Here is a 19618-nt window from a genome sequence, read left to right as displayed (position 1 = left end):
TGCTCTGCTCCTATTTATCGCAGTGTGATGAAAAGTATACTATAACCTGTCCAGGAGTATGAAGAATAATTGTACCAAGTTTCGTTAAAATCCATCGAGTAGTTTTTGTTTCTATTACGAATATACAGACAGAGAGACAAAAATTTTACTGATTGCATTTTTGGCATCAGTATCACTAATCACCCGCTGATAGTCATTTTGGAAATATATTTCATGTACAGAATTGACCTCTCTACAGATTTATTATAAGTATAGATTACTGTACCTAATCAACTACGTTTGCAAAGTTTTTTTTTAATAGATGATAAAGGAAACCCCGCCAGTGGTAACGGTATACGCTGGCGTGACACCAGTGAGGTATGATAGGTTATTTTTCTATACAACTTAGAATGGCAAACAAGCTGACGGCCCACCTGATGGAAAGTGGTAACCGTCGCCTATAGACATGAGCAGTACCATGGACATAATGGAGTATACTGTTTCGCTCATGATACCCCCCATGCGTTGCCATTGCGTCAGGATGAAGAGGCAGGTCAGTTAGCCCATCGTGACGAATATACCTGGAACTGAGCACGGTGATTACTAGAAGGAACCACGCTGTATTTTTTTTTCAAGTGCAATATAAAAAAAATATATAAAGTAATCCCTTTATTCGTAAAAACTAAAATATTCTACAAATCTACTTCATCTGTTACACTGTTTTGTTACTTTCTTTCAAATTGGGAATTTAGTGTACAAGAAAGAGACAAAACAGTTCGATCTCTATTTTACGATATTACTACTTTCTATCACGTATTGATACTACAACATACAACATATTTACATAAATGCATCAAAATCGATTGAGCGTTTTTGGAGTTTTCTATTGTTGGATGAAAATGGAATGGTAACTCCGCCTGCGCTAACGGGATACGCTGGCGGAGCACCAGTGAAGGGTGATCGATGAGAATGAAAGCAGGCCAGTTAGCCCATCATGAAGAATTCATTAGGAATTAACTACGATAGTTTCCAGGGGGAAACGCGTGGAGGTCGACCTGGTTAGGTATATTGCTAGCAATGGGATTTATAATATCCATTACTAACATTCCCTTTCTCCCCCGGTTTTGGAGATTTACATGAATAAACATTGTAACACGGGATTTTTATATATGAAAAAGAAAAGAAGTAAGAAATTATTTTCTGAATTTTAACACGTTATATTGAACTTATATATACTTAGATATATTAAAACTCTAATGAACAAATAGTACATTACTGCAGCGGCCAGCAACTGAGGCATTGATGGACGAACGTGCAAATGTGAGCCGAGGTGTAGCCGAGGCACACATACGTGTGTCCATCAATTAGTTACCTTCTTGGTAGCCATGTTTCGAAATAAAAGGTCATTCCATTTTCAATTACAGGACAGATATGAGTTTACATAGTAATTTATCTGGCCGTAAAACACGACAGATATGGATTTTCATACAACTTTTGCCATCCGCTTCCCGCATGCCTACATGACCAGTACGGCAATTTTGATTTATCTCTAAGAAGATTGTCAAAATAATGCTCACGTTTCCAAGCATGTTTGAGAAAACGTCTTTATAAAAATAATAATAAAAAAAAACTATTTTTTTTTATTTCTTCTTTGTTTTCATCAGCCATTACACCGGAGTGGCGTGATGGCTTGACGTCAATATGTTAACAAAATAGTAATTTTACATGCGCCCAAGGACATTGAATAATTAATATTTACCGTATGGAATCCCCTGAAATATCATACATTTGTATATAGTAACTATATTTTTTTAAACTTCTAAATATAGTACCGATAATAATGTTAGTAATATAATAAAATTGTGACTAGACGGTGTCTGTACATGAGAGACATTTAAGAAGTTAAGATTTAAGTTTACCAGAGGGAGACTTTGTACAAAAGTCGATTGCTTGGGTACCTCTGTCCTATTCGTGTTTCAACCGTGAAGCAGTTGTGTTTGCAAGGCTGTGTTTTGGTTTGAAGGGTGGGATATGGCGTGAATTTACTGGGTACAGAGGAATAACATCTGAGTTCTTAGGAATGGCAACACATGGGGAGTGTCTATAGGCGACGGTTACCACTTTCCATCAGGTGGGCTGTCAGCTTGTTTGCCATTCTAAGTTGTATAGAAAAAAAGATGGCATATCTCATTATACTAGTACGATAATCAATGATTGTATCACAGAAAAACCAACTTAAACTGGAATAAAACCATTTATTTTGATTTATGGTAAAACTAAACTACTAAACCGATTTTGATAAAATTTCTATAAGAATAATCTGCAAGTATACCCTTTCAGATGAAAAATAATTTTTAAACACACAGTCGGGATTTAACACGATGAAAAAGCTTTTACAGCTAAATAGTACTTACTTACCTGCTTCCTCACAGTTCTGCTATGAGTACGTAATCACGACGTGGTACAGTACAATCCACGTCGAAACGTCAGCAATAATGAAGCAGGTGTGTACGTACTATTTACCTGTAAAAGCTTTTTCATAGCGTTAAGTCCTGTTTGTTTATTTAAAAATATGTGTAAACAAGGCAAAAGTTTAAAATTAAAAACTTAATTTTTCAAATCGGTTTAACAACTGACGTAGTTTTTAGGTGACAAACAAAAAAAAAATACAAACGAATCGAGAACCTTCTACTTTCGGTTGAAAAGATAGAAGACTCGAATTAAATCCAATTGAACAAATGACCGGCTAAATGATAAAAAGTGATAACCGTAGCCTGTAAACATGAACAGCGCTATAGACGTTACAGAATATACTGCGATACCCATGTTACTTTTCAAGTGTTGCCATTCCTAGGGACTATGGAGTTTGTTAGATCCCTAGGGATCCCTTCCATCTTAGAGATTACTTAAAAAAAAAAATTACAAATGCGGTCACTTGCAAACCATTACATAAAGTGAGAATTCTTTTCTATCGCTTTTCTCAAGAGCGACAATGAAGCATACGGCCCACCTGATTGCAACTAGACTCGCGTCGTCCTTTTAATATTACTCAGCCGTCAATTGCTTTATTACTGACCACGGCTGTAATGCGCTATTATAGAACACGTCACAGGATGGTAAATCCAATTGTGCGTAGGTGGTCGTGATAATGATCTTCCTCCGTCGTTTGGCCATACTCTCGTATCCCGTTGTTTATCAAGGTAGAAGGTATACGGTCAAAAAGACACGAATATATTGATCTAAGAAAAATTTACGTCTGCATTTTGATGTTTGTCCTGAGCCTATCGTAACGATAAAAAGGAAAAAGTTTTATTGTAACTTTTTTTTTTATATAAAACAATAAAAACAATATGGACGACAATCTTTGAATGAGCAGTAATCGTGTTTTGTGAATTAACCCGCTAATGATGCTTCGTTTATACATAACCTTAGCCTTAAACTCTGTGTCAGCTTGTGTTCATACAAAATCATATTTTAAGTTTGTAAAAAAATTGTTACTGCTACGGTAATGTTGGTTGACAGGCCTCCAAGTGTGGAAGGTTTTGGGAGTGTGCTGAAATAACAAGACAGTTATCGAATTTAACTATTTTTTTATTTGATTTATTTGTTTATGTGAAATTAAATTATATAATTCATTTAAAGTGTGACTTCAATAAAATTGTAATTAATTAAAGTGTTAATGATTGTGGTAAGTGTTTATTTAATTTTTTTTTTAAATAAGTTTCAATTTTAGCAAATTTATTTACGCCCATTCTTGATTTAAAAAATTTGTTAAGTCAAATGACGTTCTCAATTAATAAATTACTTATTTAAAATTAAAATTGTTTCTTTCTATTTAAATCTATTTTTTGCATTGTTTTTTTTTTCAAACTACAACCATAAACGAAATTTTCATTTTCAGTATTTTTTAATTATAAATATTTTTAAATTATCACCAAATTCGTCAAGCAGTTTCAGCTAAAAAAAAACAATCACGAATCTCGACTTTTAAAAGAAATTTGACTGTTTTTGATATGGTAATTTAGCCTATGGCACGTCTCATGAAACATATTAGATTGCGTGGAATATTAAACAAATTTCTAAATTTATATCTCATACTAGTACATAAGAGTCTTCATAAAACGTCACTGTAACTAGCTACATTTGAAGTCATCACATGAACCTGAAGTACACCAGTTTACAACCATCAACGAGAGTTTAACTCTCCTCCAAACTTTCTTATTGCAGCGTGAATGCAAACTAGTCGTGCCTATTTTAAATAATGTAAAATCTGTAATTACTGTATTTATAATAATATAATTAACTTAGATTGTATAGGTAAAGCATCGAGCTTCAAAAACGGGTCTACTTTTTGTCAGCCAATTATGAAATTAGCTAACTCGTTTTTTACTATATATTTACGGATAAAATGTATATTGACGTATTATTTAATAAATAAAATGAGTGTTAACGAATTAAAAAGGTGCAGAATTTATAAGACATAATGAATATAGAAGGTATAAAGGAATCACTCATAACTATTTATCACGCAAAATTGTATGAAAATGTGAACCCGTTTTTTTTTAAACATTTCAGTGGAGACACTTATATAATCTAAGATAATTGTACACCGCTTTACCCGCTGACGTTGATGCTCCTTTACACTTTGGGTGTTGCTGGAAGAGAACTCTTTTAACTCTAAGCTCGCCTTTGTACATTTGATTAGCTCTATCATATTTTTCCATATAATTAGTGTGTACAATAAAGTATTAAATAAAAAATAAAATAAAACTACCGTAGTATTTAAACATATATATATATATATATATATATATATATATATATATATATATATATATATATATATATATATATATATAGAAACGAGAGATAAATTTTATGAAATAAAATATTGTATACGAGGTCTGTCCGGATTCGTATAAAAGTGTTCTGGAATGCGAGAAAGAGGAGTGGGGAGGCCAGGTAAGCGCAGGACCCCTTCCTTATAACAATGCTTCATTCTGGTCTGTGCGGTGTATCTGTGAATAAACGAAACCCCGTCGGCATATTAAATAAAAAATAAAATAAAACTCAGAACAGTTTATGGGGATGATGCTGTGAAGGAACCATCCACAAGTGAGCTAAAATATATATAGATTCAGAGAGGGCATATATATATATATATATATATATATATATATATATATATATATATATATATATATATATATATATATATATATATATATATATAAAAAAAGCTACGACGGGGCAGCTGAGAAACCTAAACCAGAGGACTAAATTTTATGAAATAAAATTGATTTACCTGAATAATTGTAAAATAAAATTTTTAAAAAAACTTTTATACGTATATATGTCCAATAATCTCACTAATATAATAAAATTGTAACTACATAGATAAAGACCGACATGGAAGATATTTAAGAAAAATTAATACGAAGTGTCAATCGAAGGCAAAACAATCATTGTTATATATTTTTTCCTTATTTTTTTTATACAACTTAGAATGGCAAACAAGCTAACGGCCCACCTGATGGAAATTAGTAACCGTTGCCTACAGACATGAGCAGTGGCGCGGACATAACAGAGTATACTGTTTCGTCCATGATCCCCCTCTCCCCCATGCGTTGCCATTCCTGATGACTCAGGTGTTATTCCTCTGTACCCTGTAAATTCACGCCATATCCCATCCTTCAAACCGAAACACAGCCATGTAAACACAACTGCTTCACGGTAGAAACACGAATGGGACAGAGGTAGCCAAGCAATCGACTTTTGTACAAAGTCTCCCTCTGGTAGACTATCTATCTTGTATGTTTGTTTCGGCATTACGCAAAATCTACTGAACCAAAATGGATGCAGTTATCACAGTTGTGTTCCTGAAGGTGGAACTTAGAATCTGGTGTGTACATCTAGAAGTTAACAATTATATTGATTGTCTGTCTTCTGATATCCACGCAAACAAGATAGGGGGCGAAAAACTATTGATAAAATGTAAAAATATTTTTTATGGATCTTTCGAGTGTTACAATCACCACGAAAGTAACATGCAAATGCCTCTGATCAGCCCTTATCATCGTTAGAAGTTGTAATCGTGAGCATATTTAATTTAATTTAATTCTTTATTGTACACACTAGTTTTAAAAATAAGACAGAGATAAGATGAGATGAGATGTCTCATCAAAATTTATAACTTTTTAATTATGTGTGTATCTAGATGTGTGTATCTGTATATATGTGTGTGTATGTATCTATATATATATATATATATATATATATATATATATATATATATATATATATATATATATATATGTGTGTGTATGTATGTATGTGTATGTATGTATTTTGCATATATAAAAACCGATCATTGTCATCACGCAAATGTGAGAACGATTCATGGCTTAACATAGATATAAATTTGATTATGTATTGACTGTAATTCAGCTGTACGTTTTCCAATAAATAAATAAATAAATAAATAATCAAAAGTACAAAGGCGAGCTTAACTCTGATAGAGTTTATTGACCAGTCATGACAGTATTTTGTCAGAAATAAAAAGAAAGAAGATATTTTTTTAGTAATTAAAAAAAAAAAGCAGAAATTCATTACAGATTCCATTTTCAAAGTTATAGTAATTATATAATTTATTTTCAGATATTTTATATAAAGTAATTAATTATAACTGAAAAAAGAAATACAAATGGATTACATTAGCAAAAATAGACGTTTCAATCCGCAGAGCCCGAGCAGGAGTAAGTATCACATGTTTATTTAATACTAGTGATCCGGCCCGTTTTTGCTCGAGTAAATAGAATTTTCGAAAATAATATATAGCCTCTTTTACTTGCTGATAATGTAGCTTTCTAAAGGTGAAGGAATTTTTAAATTCGATTGAATAGTTTTCGAGTTTTGGTAATAGAAATTAGTGTCACACAATCACACTGTTTCTCTGATCATCAAGCCAGGATACTGTGTGTTATGTGGAACCAGACGACCAATATCTGGGAACACAAAATAAAACACCCAGAACCGAGACAATACAGGAAAGTTCATTTCCTAAACTAGCCCGACCGAAAATCGAATCTGGGCCCACATTAGGCCTACCACTGCATCACGGAGGTTCTTTTAATGGATGATAATGGAATGGTAACTGCGCCTGCACTACATACACTGGCGGGGTACCAATGATGGATGATAAGAGAGAATGAAAAGGCAGGTCAATTAGCCCACGCATAGGTCGACCTGATAGAGTATATTGCTGGCAATGGGACTGGTAGTCCGCATTACTAACAACCCCCCCCCCCCTCTCCCAGCTGCCACGGAGGTTGACGTAATGAAATGAAATGAAATGAAATGAAATGAAATGAAATGAAATGAAATGAAATGAAATGAAATTATATGAAATGAAATGAAATTATATGAAATTTATTTGTTATAAAAGTAGTACATAATAGATGGTATGGTTATTTATGTTATATAGATCTCACTTTTATGTCATTGTACGATAACTTCCATGACGCAGTAAGTTACAAGCGATTATCTATGTATATAGACTCCTACTAGAGCCATCACGTACTTATTTCGGACCCAAAAGAAACCTAGTTTTATGCATTTAACAAAGAGACCCGTACTGTTGGCTGGACTTGAGAAAACTTTTTGTTTTATACAACTTAGAATGGCAAACAAGCTGACGTCCCACCTGATGGAAAGTGGTAACCGTCGCCTATAGACATGAGCAGTACCATGGACATAACATATACTGTTTCGCCCATGATGCCCATACGCCCATGATACCCCCCATGCGTTGCCATTCCTGAGGACTCAGGTGTTATACCTCTGTACCCAGTAAATTCACGCCATATCCCACCCTTTAAACCGAAACACAGCTATGCAAACACATGGTCCTCGCGAGATTACTCCTGCTATCACATGACTTATAAACTTTACAACCCAGGAAGAAATTGTATAAAATTTTCCTATTGGGTACCTCTGACCAAATATATCTAAATAAAAACGTTTAAGATGAAAAAATATACCTAAATAGGTATATATTTTCGTGTTTTTGCCGCGCAGCAGGTATGCTTGCATCGTTGCATCTCGCTTTAAACTGTGCGATAAGTCAGGGAAATTATAGGATACGAAGGCATGACGTACTGTGTGGTCCCCTTTTGATGGGAATCCCGTGGATGTCGTAAAAGGCGGCTAAGGAAGAGCTAGGGATGAGTAGCAGCGACCCTCTTAAAACATCTCCAAAGACCGTCTGCGGTTGCCAATCTGCCTGTCAAGCGTGGCAACTACTGGCAAAGCCTGCCTTATGGGGGAGGCTTATGTTCAGCAGTGGACAGTTAAAAGCTGATATAATGAAAGCATAACATGTTAGTTTTCAGGAATAACGATTCATGTGGACACCATAAGTTGTCACCTTATTTGCTATGCCATATTGTATAAAAACCCAAAACAAATTGTCTCTGCATTGCAAGAGTCAATAATAATTTGATTTTTTAAGCGCATAACGTATTTTCTAATGATTGTTAATAGAAAAATACTTACACATGTTATTTTGTTTTTCAGAAAAGCTACTGATATGTTTCTCTATAGGAATCAGTAGCTTAATAATAGGAATTGTGCTGATGACCATTGATCCTGTTTTAATCATAGCTCAGTATGTAAGTACACCTATATTTGTTGATATTTTTGTGTTCCTATTTATTAAATCATGCCCCTATTTATTAGATCCAACCGGTCGACAGGGGGGAAAGGGATCGTTTGTGATTGGGTCTAATTTCCCCCATTATTAGCAATGCATATATAATATAAATATATAAAATGAGTCGTGCTGCTGGACCTGCTTATGGATATGGTGGCTTTAGTCGTTAGTTGTTAAGCATTTAATAATAGTTGTAAGCTATATATATATATATATATATATATATATATATATATATATATATATATATATATATATATATATATATATATATATATATATATATATATATGCTGTGTTTGCCTATAAACAGTTGTTACACTTAGTTCTAAGCTCCATGCTTGTATGTATATTTACATTATTTTGTGGAAACAATTGTTGGTGAAACTAAATAAATAAATAAATATCGACCTAATAGGATAGAGTAGATTGTTAGCAATAGGATAACTAATCCCCATTACTGATAATCCTTTCCCCCCGGGGGAGAGTTGGCTAGTAATCCTCTTAAAATATCAACATAACCTAACTGCAATTATGAACCCGCTGTGGAAAATTGATTTTTTATTCAAAAGCATATATTTACATATCGGCTCATAGAAATTTTATCAAAATCGATTCACTAATTTAATTTTTAAATCAAAATTACCTTTTTTGCCATATTTGAAGTTCTTTTTTTTTAACACAAACCTTAATTACAGATAAGTCGCGTGGCCAAAGACACTGTAGTTCATAAAGCGCTCTCAAACGAGATGTCCGGAGTATTCGTTGACACGTATTTGTTCAACGTGACTAACCCTGAGGAGTTCTTGTCTGGGGAGCATGACAAGTTGAAGGTGGAGGAAGTCGGCCCATTTACTTATCAGTTAGTTATCTTCTATAGTTACAACTGAATATGAAGTTTTTTATATGAAAACCTTTTCTTCTTTAATGCAATAACTGCAGGTTTAATTTACGTGTAATTAGATCGAAAAAGCTCGACTAGTTTAGGAATCAATTCGTGATCCTTAATCATGAGCGATGCATGATTCATATGATATCATGTAAGGTCTATTCCATATTTTCCTACTTACCTATTTCCAAGCTTGTCATTATTAAGATATTATGACTATGGGGATATTTTGTTAAATAGTTCTATGCATTTTACAGAGAAATACGTTCGCAAGAGGATTTAGAGTTGGTACCTGAGGCGGGCCTGATGAGGTACTCTCCTCGGACTAAAACTGTATTCGTACCTGAGAAGTCAATAGCACATCCCAAGGACGTCATGGTCACCATGCCAAATATTGCTTACTTGGTACATCATGTTCATTTATCCTTAAATACACCAAAGAGTTTTGAACAGCGCTAAATAATATGGAACATCAATTGATATACTTCATTCATGGGACTAAATGTGCAAATAGTCTTTGTTATGGGACGTAACTATGAATGAATAAAAATTTATTTCAATAATCCAAATTCAAATTTGGCTGCCAGTAATAACAATAATAAAATAACAACAAAAAAAAAAACAAATTTGCACATAAATATCATAACAAGGTCTAGTTGAATTCTCTCAGTGTTATGGACAAGAAAGAGGACGCTAATTCAGTTTAAAGTTATTGCAGAAGCAGAAACACCGATTTTCAAATAGCGCCTCGTCTTGTCTGGTCCCTGAAAATTAAAAATTAACATTTAGAGTAACATAATACGCAAACATGTACAAAACAGTAGGCAAGTAACGAAGATATCAGAAAAAAAAACAGCAAAATAAAAACTATGCAATTTTTTATGATGGAACGGCAAATAAAGTGATTCATTAAGGGCACCATGGGCATACTAGAATATACTGTGCCTATGGTGCCATTCCTGAGGACTATGGTGTTTTTTACGAGTAAGAATGGAATGGTAACCTCGCCTGCGCTGTCGGTATACCCTGGCGGTGCACCAATGAAGAATGATAGGTGAGGAGAAAAGCAGGTCAGTTAGCCCGTTGTGACCAATTTTACAAGAATTAACTACGATAGTTTGCAAGGGGAACTGCGTGGAGGTGGACAATCCTTTTTCGGATCCAGACTATGGTGTTATATTCCAACCATTAAACCGAAACAACTATAAAAACATGTTTTTTTATGCAACTTAGAATGACAAACTTAGAAAGTAATAACCGTCACCTATAGACATGAGCAGTACCATGGACATAACAGTGTATACTGTCGCCCATGATACCTCCCATACGTTACCATTCCTGAGGACTCAGGTGTTATTCCTCTGTACCCTATAAATTCACTGTCATATCCCACCATTCAAACCGAAACACAGCCATGCAAACACAACTGCTTCACGGTAGAAACACGAATGGGCCAGAGGTATCCAAGTTGATGACTTTTGTATAGTCTCTCTTTATTTATATGACAGAGCATGACTTCAATGGTCAGTACAATGCCCTTCTTCACCAAAATGGGCTTCAACCTGTTGGCGATGCGACTCAACTCTCAGTCTATAAAGACGATGACTGTATTCGACTACTTGTGGGGCTATAAGGAAGATCTCATTACGCTCGGCAACAACTTCCTGCCCGGCTGGATCGGTTTTGGTAAAATGGGAATATTGGATAGGGTAAGTTGTTATTTATGGATGAACTAACGACCCTTCCCGGCTTGTCATGATTTTTTTTTAATATATAAAACATAATATGTTATTTGCTTATAATGTAGCTTTCTGTAAGTGAAAATATTTAAAATTGGTTAAATATAGGTTTTAACCGGTTTCATTCTGCTATTCCGGTTGCTGACAAATTCAATAAATTAAAAACCACGAGAATTGGTTCAGCCGTTCTCGAGTTGTAAATGTTCGAACAAACATATTTGCTCTTTCTAATATTAGTTTAGATGACATTCGAGTATTTTTATAATCTTTTCATATATAGAAATTTTGTGGCACGGTTTTTGTTTACGCTAATCTCCGAAACCGCTCAACGAATATCAGATAATTTTTATAAATTCTTATTGTTTACTCCATAAGAAAAAAAAAATTACCTGATAGATTACGCTAAGGAACAAAATAACATTTGTCTAGTCAGCAAATTATATTATAATTATTTAGAATTAAACTCCATGTTACAAACATTACAGCTTTCGTCGACTAATTATTAACTCTCTTGCATTATAATTCGATAGGTCATTAAATATATTTAGTTTTTTTTTATTTTATTAAATTGGATTTTTATCTTTTCTCTCTCTCTCTGTTTTTCTGTATGTCCTTCATGTGTCCAACCTCGGTTCGAACCTGCATAAAGCAATAAACATACAAAAAATCACAGTAATCCAAATAATTTGCAGATGTACGACAACACAGTGGACTATCGTATCGATTTGGGCGCCACTAACGATGACAAGTTTGAAATAAAAAAAATGAACGGCAGAGATCGACTTACTGTATGGGACGATAAGGATCCTGATAAAAGGTACATTTTAGTACTCAGGGTTGGAGTTGGTGAAATAGAAAGGTGGTTTACTGAACTTAATTGCCGTGTGGTCCCTGCATAGAATAGGTAACCGCTTCCTTTACCATGGGCGTAGTAAGAGTCGACTAAGGAAGAGCGAGGAATAAGGGTAGCAGCGTCCCGCTTAAAACATCTTAAAAGCCTAACTATGATTGTCAATCCGCTTGCCAAGCGTGGCAACTAGTGACAAAACTTCTCTTATGAGGAAGGCTTATGTTCAGCAGTGGACAGTTACCGGCTGAAATAATAATAATAAAAACACTGAACCTAAAGCGAATAATAACATTACATTGGATGCAAAAGTGAAGGTGTAGGTAGTCCGCACACCGCCGGTGCATCAACGGATGCTTTCACATTTAGTAAACGTAATATCCGGACTTCTAGACGATCGTCTAAAACTTTCCATTGGGAGGATCACCAAGCAATAGTTTGGTTGTAATGATTTTATCGAATAGAAATAACTTATATGTTAATATAACTAGATACAACACATAAGCTTAAACCACAGAGAAATACCAACGACAAACAGAGCAGCAGCGAACAATATTAGTTTCAAAGCATTTAAAACTACAAGTGAATTAATGGAATCCTGTTCTTTAATTATTAAGAGCAACGTACTACCGGGAAGAAGTAATTGTTAGTGTCGATACAGAATCAATCCGACAAGACAATCCGCGATATCTGATTGAGTTTTAAATTGTTTGCAGATCCAAATGCAATGAGTTTCACAACGCCTACGAGGGTATTGCATATCCGGCAAATATGAACCCAGAAAAAGAGATCAGGATATACAGAAATGTCCTTTGTCGATTTCTGGAGCTGGACTTCGTTGAGACTAGACCCATGGAACGAGGCGTCGACGGTCTGGTGTACAGGATAAGCAATAGAACGTTTACACTGAATCCTGACACGGAATGCTTATGCAGGAGAGGAATGTGTATTGAAGGAATATCAGATTTATCTCCATGTTTTTATGGTACTATACAAAAATACGTATTTCTTAGATTAATAACATTTAGTTAGATTGTTACTTTACAAACACCAAAAACTTTTTCTTCGCTAGAAGAAGACTTTGTACAAAAGTTGTCTGTTCGAATACCTTTGTCCTATTCGTGTTCTGCGTTTGCCGGCTGCTGCTTGGATAGCTGTGTTTCGATTTGAATTTTGGGATATATCATATGAGTGGCACAGTGTATGCTGTAACGTTCATAGTGCTGTCATGTCTATATGCGATGATTACCACTTTAGTACAAGGTCTCCCTCTACTTTTATCTCTTACACTATTGCTATTGCTTGCTTACCTTGTTCAGCTTGTTTGCTTTTGAATATTTATATGTAGTTATAATTGTTATTTTAGGACTCCCGTTATCTCTATCCGCCGCTCACTTTACTGGAGCTAACCCTAAACTGTACGATCGTATTGAAGGGATGAAACCAGATCCTAAGCGGTTTTCGAGTGAGTTTATTATTGAGCCGGTAAGTAGCTACAACATTAAAAGTTATTACCATAATTTATATTCTTCTCTATTCCAAATACTAACTGTATATCAAATTTCATGAAGGTTGGTTGAGCTATTAAGGCGCTAAGATGTAAATAAACAAATGAACTGAATTGGGTTAGCTTAACCCTGTATTAAATTTTATTTAAATTAATTTGAAAGCTTTCACTGGAAAGAGAAACAAACATCCATCTGTTCATACATCCACACAAACTTTCGCGTTTATTAATTCTATTAAAATTAGTAAGAGAATTCTGTAATATGATCATGTCTATATATCAGAAATAGTTGTAAAGTATATCATAACATTATGTTTCAATTTCTAACATTTTATGGCTATCAAAACAAATTTCAGTTTCCATGTTACGCGATGTCTTCATCCATTCTCATCTGATTTTAATGATTCATTTTAATTGAAAAATATCACCTATTGATCCTATACTCATATTGTCAATATTAAAATAGTTTTTTTAAGGTAAATTTCAAAGTATTAAATTAGTGTACTTTTACTTATTATTTGACGTGTACCTGTACAAAGGGTGTCGAATATTTTCAGATTTGATTCAATGTCATTATGTTTACTTTTTCCAGAAAATCGGTATGGTGCTGGACACATTTTTCTCTGTGCAAGTGAATATTGTAATGAGAGACGTCCGGTTCAACGACCTGGCCAAGAAGTTCGCTGATATTGTTATACCGGTTGCGTTTTTCACAATTGTAAGTTGTATAATATTGAAAAATAAAAGAAATTCTAATTGTTCATCTATATCTAGAGTCAACATTTCTTAGATAGCCCTACGTGGTCCCCGCATAGAATACTACTCGTGGCTATTTGCGAGTCATATGCTGCATGCCACGGACTGATATACAATGCTGTGAAAAGTGTGGTCATGGTCTTTGAGAGCAAAGGCAAAAACTCAATAGGCTTTCCAGATATTAAACTTAAGGGTATAGCGCTGAAGAGGGTGTATAAATTTAAATATTTAGGACATCAATTGGCCTCGCATCTCAAAGATGATGATGACATTGAACGGGAGCGGAGGGCGCTGGCGGTGAGGGCGAGTATGATAGCACGCAGGTTTGCGCGGTGCTCTGGACAAGTTAAAATTACGTTATTTAGATCACATTGCACATCTTTCTATGCATGCAACCTGTGGGCTGTATATACTCAAAAATCCTACAGCGACCTCCGTATCCAATATAATAACGCGTTCAGGGTGTTGATGGGGCTGCCACGATTCTGCAGCGCGTCAGGGATGTTCGCTGAGCATCGTGTAGATTGTTTTTATGCCACGATGCGAAAAAGGTGTGCATCCCTGGTGCGCAGAGTACGTGCCAGCACCAACAGCATCCTGAGTATGATAGCAAGCAGGCTGGACTGTGTGTACGTTAATCACTGCTGCGCAAGTTCCAATGGAATTGTGCAGCGGTGATTATCTGTATACTGCTTAATATACGAGGTTTGTCCGGAAAGTACGTATAAAAGTTTTTTAAAAATTTTATTTTACAATTATTCAGGTAAATCAATTTTATCCCCTTCAAAGTACTCCCCCTGTGACATAATGCACTTGTGCCAACGCCGTTTCCACTGTGAGAAGGCTCCTGAAAGTCCTCTGGTTGTAGGTTTCTCAGCTGCCCCGTCGTAGCTTTTTTTATCTCATTTATGTCCCCCAAATGCCGCCCCCGAAGTACCAATGTGGTTTTTGGGAACAAGAAGAAGTCACACGGGGCCAAATCCGGCGAATAGGGGGGTGTTCGGTCACCGTAATGGAATTTTTACTCAAAAACTCACGGAACGATCTTGGCGCAAATTTTTTTCATTTGAAGTTCGTTTCTTAGAATTTCGTGGACCACGGTTTTGCCCAAATTAAGCTCTTCAGCCACCTGTCTGACCGTTAAACGACGGTCCCCATTAACACAAGTTCGAATTCTTTCCACGTTTTCGTCGGAATGTGAAGTGGAAGGACGTCCTGAACGTGGGTCATCTTGAACGCTTTCTCGGCCCTCTCTGAATCTTTTTAGCCACTTGTGGACGGTTGGTTCCTTCACAGCATCATCCCCATAAACTGTTCTGAGATCGTTTTCACGGCCATTCTTGCCGAGTTTCGAGAGAAACTTGATTACGACGCGCTGCTCTTCAACGGAAGCGGGCTCCATGCCGACGGGGTTTCGTTAAGAGGTAACTTCACAGATGGCGTGACAAGCCAGTTCGCACCGCACGGCGGTCAGACCAGAACTGAAGCATTGTTAGGGACATAAGGAAGGGGTCCTGCGCTTACCTGGCCTCCCCACTCCTCTTTCTCGCATTCCAGAACACTTTTATACGAACTTTCCGGACAGACCTCGTATTGTATGTGTGTATGTGTGTGTGTGTGTATGTGTGTGTGTGTGTATTGTGTATGTAAATTTACTAACATTAGTTTTTAAGAATATTGTTACTAATAAATATTTAATGGACCAAAAAGTCTGAAATAAAAATTATTATTATTATTATTATTATAGAATACGCCACCTCTTCTTTTCTCGTGATTGTCGTAACAGGCGACTAAGGGAACTTAATGGTCGAGAGATGAACAGCAGCGTCCCTTTTTTTAAGAATTAGTACTAGTACCCAGTGGTTGCCATACTTGGCAGGCGGATTGGCAGCTGCATTTTGACTTTGATGGTAGTTTAAGGGGGATGCTGCATTAAGTTCCATTAGTCGTCTCTTACGATGCTTACGGAAAAGGAAGGGTGGCTAATTCTATGCCGGGACTACACGGATAACACTCCATTTGAATGAATGCTAATAGTTTCGAATTCTCCTTTTAGGTACTGGTATAATTTTCTGTCAAGAATTAGGATGAGATTTATAATATCACCAAATTCTTTTTTCAGTACCAACCACCGTTGACAAAAGAAAACCATCAAACTCTGCAACTTATGTACATCAGTGGACCTTACATCACTCTGGGTGTTGCCATCACGCTACTTCTACTATCCGCTGTGACGTTATCATACTGGATACGCATGATGTACTGGAACTGGCTGTGCAGACAGGACAGAGGCATCGCCTTCCAAACCCCAAGCACTTCAAAACTTAAGGGAGGATTTTTAACATCGGCTTTGCCTCTTTTACGCTAAGATAACTAAGATAAATCGTAATAAGTCTGTCCAGCATTTTTCGATGACCAACGTAACGCAGTGGTGAGCCTGCTCTACGTGAATGGGGTCCCAGGTTGGATATGCAGTCGGGGCAATTTAGGAAACAAATTTATCACTATTGACCCGAGTATTGGTGTTTTGGGCTGTGACTCCAGATGTTTGTTGCCTGGTACTTTATAACACAGGGTATCTTAGCTTGAGATGCAAGCTATTTTTGTGATTGTAACTGATTGTACATTATTACTATTGATTTTGTAAAATGGCTGATATTTATAAGTATTATATCGAAGACAGGAACTGCTATTGATAGGTACATATTTTACATTGTTGTATCAGTCATTAATCGTTCACTGCTGAACATACCCTTCTCCATAAGGAGGGTTTTCCCAGTAGGTGCTACGCTTGGCTGGCGAGTTGGCAATTGCAGTTTGGGTTTTGGTGATGTTCTAAGAGGGACGCTACTGCCCGTCCCTCCAATTTAAGCTTCCTTAATCGTCTCTTACGATACTCACGGGAAAAGAAGGTGTGGCCTATCCTATGTGGGGATCTACACGGCGATATATATTTACATTACAGGGAAGAAAGTATTTAGACAGGCACACGTGTCCAAACTACTAAATGCCTTTAATATTGTGTAGGTGTGTGGTAGGTTCTTAGGTTATTTTAAGTATCTATTTAGACATAGGATGACTGAAATAGCAGATGAAACATATTTCGCGGACATACAATGTTTTCCAGGAGTTCTCCCGTAGAAGCTTTGTTTTTATACCACGAAGGTAGCAAACAAGGATACAGCGCGTCTGATGGTAAACGGTCACTGTAGTATGTGGACGCCTGCAACACTAGGGGTGTCACGTGCACGTTGCCGATCCTGAAGAAACCTTAATACGTCTTTCTTGAAGAACCCCATACTGTAGTCTCTAGGGAACACCTCGGCAGGGAGCTTATTCTACAGCCTGAGCATTCGCAGGAGAAAATTTCTTTGAAACTGCACTGTACACGACCAGGTTTGAGCGTGTAAGGATGAATTCCTTGTCGATGACGAGCGGTGCGATGGTAAAATTATTTCGAACATTATTATTTTGGAATCGAAATATGGGTCGATAAAAAATTATTATTGCATCGAATTATACAGTAAAAGGACGGAGAAAGGAAGATGGTACACGTGCAGTCGGATGAAAAAATAGACCTGTTTTTGGTAAATCATTTGTGTATAATGAAATTATGCTTATAAAAAATGAGGAAAATGTAGACTACGTCTCTAGAAGGACGCTATGATTTTTTTTTATACAACTTCGAATGGCAAACAAGCTGACGGCCCACCTGATGGAAAGTGGTAACCGTCGCCTATAGACATAAGCAGTACCATGGACATAACAGAGTATACTGTTTCGCCCATGATACCCCCCATGCGTTGCCATTCTTGAGGACTCAGGTGTTATTCCTCTGTACCCAGTAAATTCACGCCATATCCCACCTTTCAAACCGAAACACAGCCATGCAAACACAACTGCTTCACGGTTGAAACACGAATGGAACAGAGGTACCCAAGCAATCGATATTTTCGAATTTCGTCTTCCAATACTATAGTTTGTTGAGGTTTATTTACACTCCCTTCGTATACTCATAGCACAGGTTTATTTTAATGGGTGAACAAGGAATAGTGACCACGCCTGCACTATCAGTATATGCTGGAGTGGCACCAGCAAGGGTTGACAGATGAGAGCAGGTCAGTTGGCCCATCGTGACGTATTCAAAGAGAATTAACCACGATGGTTGCTAGAAGGAACCTCGTGGATGGCAACCTGATAGGATATATTGCTAGCAATGGGGCCTAGCAATTGCATAGCAATGAAACCCTAGTTTTATTATTAACAATCCCTCTTCCCCCATAATATCGGGTTAGGAGTTTCCAAGCTCTAGGTATTATAATGTTTTGAAGATATTTACTTAGTTATTAGATGTTTTTTTTGTATTGTAGTTGGAATTTTTACCATTTACCTCGCTATCATGGTGTCACATTTGTTTTTTTACGTTTACAACGCCATCTAGTATTCCTATGGTACGGTATTGTTGTAGTATAAGAAAGAAAATGATGTTGTATACAAATTAAATTTATCAGTTTTTATTCGAGAAATCAGAAGATTTTTAAAATGGACAGACTTTGAAATATTTCATAAAAGGTTTTCTTTTTTAATTTTGTGAGCCTCGAAGCAGAAAGAATATTTTTTGTCTACTTTCAGCTTTCAAGGGCACTTCAATAAAATGCATTTAAAAAAAATCTTTTTATTATTTTTTTTTTATTAATATTTGCAATTAACATCTCAATTATAATAGTTTTAGAATGTTTTAAGGAACTCGCTTAAAGGAATCTCATAGGTGTAGCAAAATGTTAGTAATCGACGTTGTTTATTTTATTTGTGGTTATCACATGCTCAATCGAATGTTAAAATTATTAATTATTATATATTCATTCTAAGTTTTATATATATATATATATATATATATATATATATATATATATATATATATATATATATATATATATATATATATATATATATATATATATATATATATATATATATATATATATATATATATACTGCGTCGACCCCAAACAAACGGGATAATTTAATTTGCCAATGCACAACAGATGCCAATAAGTTTTGTCACATGGCCCTTATAATGTCAAATGTCTGTTTAAAGCAAATAAATATTACATTTCATTACTACTTTTATTTGTAGCACATAGGCACTGAAGTAGATAAGCTAAGTTTTGAAGTAAATAGTAAATTTTGA

General features: G+C 35.6%; 1 protein-coding gene across 1 annotated transcript; it reads left to right on the top strand.

Moving 5' to 3' along the window:
• Positions 1–460: 460 nt before the first annotated feature.
• On the top strand, positions 461–18065 carry LOC113518805 (scavenger receptor class B member 1-like). Its single transcript, XM_026903799.3, has 11 exons — positions 461–3667; positions 6637–6734; positions 8554–8648; positions 9388–9551; positions 9836–9983; positions 11087–11287; positions 12010–12134; positions 12881–13149; positions 13531–13649; positions 14264–14389; positions 16550–18065. Exons 2-11 carry the CDS (start codon positions 6683–6685, stop codon positions 16793–16795), a joined length of 1545 nt encoding a protein of 514 aa, XP_026759600.1. The 5' UTR covers positions 461–3667; positions 6637–6682; the 3' UTR covers positions 16796–18065.
• Positions 18066–19618: the final 1553 nt, after the last annotated feature.

The sequence above is a fragment of the Galleria mellonella genome, unplaced genomic scaffold, assembly GCF_026898425.1.
Source record: "Galleria mellonella isolate WM207_F2 unplaced genomic scaffold, CSIRO_AGI_GalMel_v1 utg1812, whole genome shotgun sequence".
Taxonomy (NCBI): domain Eukaryota; kingdom Metazoa; phylum Arthropoda; class Insecta; order Lepidoptera; family Pyralidae; genus Galleria; species Galleria mellonella.
Note: the sequence above shows the minus strand (reverse complement) of the source record. Positions and strands in the feature narration are given on the sequence as shown.